At 38.3% G+C, this 5,202-nt stretch overlaps 1 protein-coding gene across 2 annotated transcripts; it reads right to left on the bottom strand.

Moving 5' to 3' along the window:
• Positions 1 to 495: 495 nt before the first annotated feature.
• Positions 496 to 4,992, bottom strand: LOC104214929 (boron transporter 1-like). 2 transcript variants are annotated; one of them, XM_009764657.2, is made up of 13 exons: positions 4,903 to 4,992; positions 4,522 to 4,692; positions 3,804 to 3,886; positions 3,485 to 3,677; positions 3,262 to 3,400; positions 2,901 to 3,066; positions 2,634 to 2,800; positions 2,358 to 2,531; positions 2,162 to 2,257; positions 1,944 to 2,081; positions 1,465 to 1,784; positions 1,105 to 1,372; positions 496 to 1,022 (listed from the first exon to the last, which is right to left on the bottom strand). In XM_009764657.2, exons 2-13 carry the CDS (start codon positions 4,623 to 4,625, stop codon positions 717 to 719), a joined length of 2,154 nt encoding a protein of 717 aa, XP_009762959.1. In that variant the 5' UTR covers positions 4,626 to 4,692; positions 4,903 to 4,992; the 3' UTR covers positions 496 to 716. The 2 variants fall into 2 exon arrangements, with proteins under 2 accessions (XP_009762959.1, XP_009762958.1); XM_009764656.2 differs by having other exon boundaries at positions 1,465 to 1,787.
• Between the last annotated feature and the right edge of the window lie 210 nt (positions 4,993 to 5,202).

The following is a 5,202-nucleotide window of genomic DNA, read 5'->3' on the forward strand; positions in this document are numbered from 1 at the left end:
TTTCTCAAATTCAATTTTGACCTCTCCTTTTCTTCGAGCATTCATAATCATGACTTCTTATCTGATAATCACCTTTTTTTCTTTTCATTTTTCTATGCTTGGCTATATTCAAGTCATTCGACTGTTGACTTTTTGTCGATAAAGAAGCTCCTGGACACAATGCTGATCAATCTAGAAACAAACTTTTGACCATTCAAAACTTAATCCACTCCGATATACTTGACAATGTTCAAATCAGGAATCTAATAAGATCATTGATGTAGCTAAAAACTGTTTACTCTATAACATTATTCATGTCCTAGACTTCTTTTCTTCTTTCGCCCTTATTAATCTGGATTTAGATGTAGCTGATTGATATGTTAAGTGCAATTAATCAACTTTAAACAATAGACTGCTGTTGTAGTGTAATATTCTCTTTAGGATGAGTACTCCACTTTCAGGTAAGCGATTAAGATGAGTTGAAAAAGGACTTGTGCAAAGCTGTACAAGTAAATATGGATAAATACACTTTAGCTGCTATTATTAATATTATCTCCAAAATATATGAACAAACAAACACTTCCCAACTATTATCATTCTAAGACATCAATACTCGGTTAATGTTACAGGTACATTTCCAAATGCATCGCTTAAAATGCAGGAAAAGGAGACAATCAAATGGAAGTACAAAGCTTTAGGCATATCAAACTAGCTTAAGGGCAGGAAGTCAATGTCTCTTAGTCGTTAGAAGTTGATGTCCGAGGACTCATGCCCAAATTGGATGGCTTTGGCTCTCCAGTCCTCGGACTGAAAGGCCCTCTTCCGCCAGAAAGGGGACTTCTCAGTTTGCTAATCTGTGGACTGTATGCTTTTTCTGGAACGCGTGGGCTTTGAAGGAGCTTGGAATCTCTTATTGGAGTTGCTGTTGAACTTGTGATCTGCGGACTGTTAATGCGTTTGACTTCACCCCTGCTTCTGGTAATCATCTCATCTAAAATTTCCCCACTTCCTGCATAGGAAGGTCTTGAACCAAATTCACCCTCCTGCATGCTTTGACATTAGTCCTCAAGTCCTAAAATAAATGAAATTACAATCAAATATTAGTTTACTGAATAGAGAATTTACCGTAGGAAGATTGAATGGTATAGCTGGCGACTCTTCATAATCTGCTGCATCTAAATCTTGAAGGTGTACCCCTTTGAAAAACTTAGGCAATATGTATTGTCTCACAGGAACCAAAAGCATGATCAAAAGAGGGAAAAGGAGCCCCGCGATTGGAACCCACGTAATGCCAAAGCAAGCAAGCAAGTATAGTGTTTGGAATATTGTGAATGTCACTATGCTCTTGAAAGGCACAGTCTCTACAAAAGTGGCGTGATAATCCTCTAGAACTCTGCAAGCAAGATTCATCATTTTGTTAAGGAAATTCCTTAAAAAACCAATTGGAAAGATAAACTTAAAGGCATTTTTAAAAGGGTTAATTACTTGTATCTTCTGCTTGGTGCAGTGAATAGTAGCAATATTCTCTCCCAAAATTGATTGCCCGGCAAACTTTCAATGGCCATGTAAGCGAAATATCCCCATAGCACTGAGGTTGGGATCATTCTGAGCACTGGCATGGCAGCAACACATCCCCCTACCATAGTGGCTTGAAGCAAGTTACTGACGCGCTGTTCTTTCACTTCAACTGGCAACAAATCATCAATTTCCTTCTCTACGTCGAACACTGTTTCATCCACTGGAGCATCAATGTTTCCCATGCTTGATGCTAACTGAATTGTTGATTCTTTTAACTCCTTCAGACCCTGCTAAAATAAAGAAATCAAGTTGTTATATGAGCTGTAATGGAAATACTTGGGTAAAGTCAAGTAGGTAGTAATGGTTATTGACATAGTTTCCGATTACGTCACTATAGATAGCAGGATATTAAGCTCCATAAAAAGGAGAAGAGGCATGTCACGTACTCTGGCTGATGGCTCCTGGTAGATCAGAGGAGTTTGCATTTTTTGATAAGCTTCCTGCATATTCCCATATAATTGTCCCAAGCTTGAATTTTTCTGCATACTTTTGCGTGCTGTGACAACAAGTTTGTTACGAAGCAACTGCGTAACAAGGTTATCTTAGTTTGTGCGACAATTTAAAGAAGAACACATGTGAAGTATTTTCACTAACTAGAATTTACCTGGTGTTTAAGAGTAGCCAAACTTTTTGTATGCATTGGGGACTGTGGGATCACACCATTTGATGGAGGGATACCAACAAGGCCGCACATTAGTGTCTGTCACCAAGAATCCCGAAGTAACAAAATAAGTTAAAGGAAACAGATATGTTAAGGTGAAGAAAATATGGAAACCAAAGATATGTGTAACATTGCATACCAGGAATCCCAAAAGAAGCAAGTCATAATGGAAAGAAGGTGGCTTTCTAAGATTGAATTCTTTCTGCTGTGCCAGTTGAGACGCCACACTGTGGTCAAAATAGTAAAGCACCGCAATCATTGTTGCAGGAATGAAAGCACCAAGTATGTAGAGAACTGGCACTTTTAGCATGTCCTGCAGATGGCCAGAATATCAAAGTTAGTCGTCCATAAGGCAGATAATTAGACAGACGGTAGTTAGAGATAAAGTGAAAATCAGTTAGGAAGAAACATATGCCTTGATAACTGTCCAATTCTCAAAAGCACCAGGTGACCACGGATTTGGGCTGACGAGGCGTCTTGGAATTCCTTGAGGAACACTTTCAGATGGTATATAGGAAACTGCTGTCCAGACCACAACCATAAGTGGCACACCATAGTCTGCAATAAGACTACGAAGCCAACCTGCAAAAACGGAAGACAAAATGTTAAGTCATCCAAGTCTAAAGTTGTCGATTGGGATCCAAATATCAGTGACGGAGTTTAGTCACCATGATGAAACTACCTGTTCCATATCGCCATGACCTTGCTTTTCGACTTTTCAAAGCAGTTAGCAGTAGACCAAAGGAGAGAACCAAGGCAAACATTCCATTAGCAAATCTCCACGAAGGCATGAACTCTGTTAAACGAGGATTGGTTCTTTCCGGAATACGAAACTCTTCTACCAGGCCCTAATATATAAATGTAAAAACAGGATAGAAAATTATTTTTTTGATTGCATTCAGCTAAACAATAGCACGATAACCAGAAAGGAGTAGTCGAGGTAACACATTTTAGTGTTATTTCTTTTCCAAGTAATTCAAAATGCCCTCCTGATTGGATAATAAGGAGGGTAGTTGATTAAATAGTACTACTATTTCGCTTACTTTGATAGCTTGTTGCATGAAGAGCATTGCAATAAGCATGCCAAATAGTTCACCAGCCAAACGGGTAAACCTGTTAATAATGGAGCAAGCTCCTAATATTGCCAATAAGAAGAGTAAAATTGCAGTCCAGACGCATACCCTGGAAAATCAAAATGATATTAGCTTGTTGATTAGACTAACTGGTTATTCATGTTCAGACAAAAAAAGATGAATGTGTACTTACCAACCAGTCCAAGCAAGAAAGAGACCAGGACCTAGTTCAGGACGTTGTTTAGCAAAGTTAAACATGAATGTGTACATTATAACAGTAGGTTCTGCAACTCCTAAAATCAACAAAGGGTGACCACCAATGATGGAGTGTATAATTCCACAAATTGCAGTTGATGCTAGTGTTTGAACTGCAGTTAGAGTTCCATCTGCAAATGTTGACTTTTGAGTATCAATTTTCAATTGATGAACGAAACAGAAAAGAATTTTAAACTGCACGTCTAAGTACTTAAAAAACATTTGTAAAGCAAATTGCTAGTCTTGTAATAACATACCAGTATTTCTCTCCAGCTGCTCGCCAAATGAAATCACTGGAATTGCCGAGGCAAAGAATATGTATGTTGTAGGTGCCAAGATCCTGAAAGCCAGTAGCTTCTTGTTCAGCTAAGCTAAACTAATGTGAGACACTTATCACCCCTCTCATGCCCATGCCACTTATCACCCCTCTCATGCCCATGCCAGAGGCGGAGACAAAGACAGGATGTGAAGTTTATGTATTCTGAATTTGACACGAACCTTCACCTAGTTTTAGTTACTAGGTTCACAATTAAATATTTATATGTATTTAAAGGATTTTATAATAAAGTATAGAGCCTAAGCAAAAGTTACTAACTAATCCCGGAATTTATTATCTAGCTCTGTCCATGTGTCTAGCATTGGACCTGGAGCGTGGACAACAGGATATGAAGCCCAACATTTGTTAAACCAAAAATAAGGATGGGTGTAGCTCGATACTATGCGAAGAAAATGGACCTCGTTTGAACATAACCTTAAAAAATTATTTAAGAATTACACAAAACCATATATACAAGGAGACAACAATTAATTCCCTCAACCGACATGGAATTTTTAACAAGTACTGGTACTTCAATAACAACAACAACAGCAACAACAACCCAGTGTAACTAGTAGATTTTATCAATTAGTCAACTGAAGACATTTAGCGCAACATTCAGTTGGTTATTGGATAGTACAAGAGTGAGTGTGGTGTACCTGAAGCCAGCTTTGATTCCACTGGTCCAATCTTGCTTGTAGCACAGCAGACGTCCCTGTAGATCATTCTTGATTCCACGAAATGGGACAAATGACTCTTCCATTTGGGCAGATAACAATTAATCAACTCAAGTCGTTGGACTTGTATCAATTACCAATTTGATGAGATTTCTGTTGTGGGAAAAAAAAAGTGGCAATAAAATAGCTGCACAATTAAAGTACTAGGGAATGGCGGCAAGTCCATAAAAAGCCATTATAGTAGCAAAATACACCATTTTCTAATTGGCACAATATCAGTCCAAATATTTATGGGAAACTTCAAAAGAACACAATGCACGACGCCAAATAAAATCAAGCAGAATAGAAGAATAGCAGACTTACATGATGCAGGGGACAGTGAAAAAGAATCCAAATAGGACGATAGGAGAAGATTCAAGTATAAAGAGAATAGCTCCTCAAAAGTTGATTAGGTATGGGAAATTGTTTTAAGGGAAGGGAACAAATGTGAGCGCGCTAAGACGACAGTGCTGAAATACGCCAATATATAGAGAGAGAGAGACCAAAAAAAAGTGGAGAGGACGTAGAGAAAACTAGAAGGCAGGGAAAGAGGAAAATTGGATATTCAGATTCTTTACTGTCAGTCTGTCATTGTTGTGGTTTGGTCAGCAGTATCTGCACATA

This window comes from Nicotiana sylvestris, chromosome 9, assembly GCF_000393655.2.
Source record: "Nicotiana sylvestris chromosome 9, ASM39365v2, whole genome shotgun sequence".
NCBI classification, from domain to species: domain Eukaryota; kingdom Viridiplantae; phylum Streptophyta; class Magnoliopsida; order Solanales; family Solanaceae; genus Nicotiana; species Nicotiana sylvestris.

Coding starts and splice junctions, on each gene's coding strand:
- LOC104214929 (XM_009764656.2), bottom strand. CDS start 4,625: ATGGAAGAGTCATTTGTCCCATTTCGTGGAATCAAGAATGATCTACAG. Junction 3,067..3,261: donor TCATGCAACAAGCTATCAAA/GTAAGCGAAATA, acceptor TTTATATATTAG/GGCCTGGTAGAAGAGTTTCG. Junction 1,023..1,104: donor TACCATTCAATCTTCCTACG/GTAAATTCTCTA, acceptor CAAAGCATGCAG/GAGGGTGAATTTGGTTCAAG.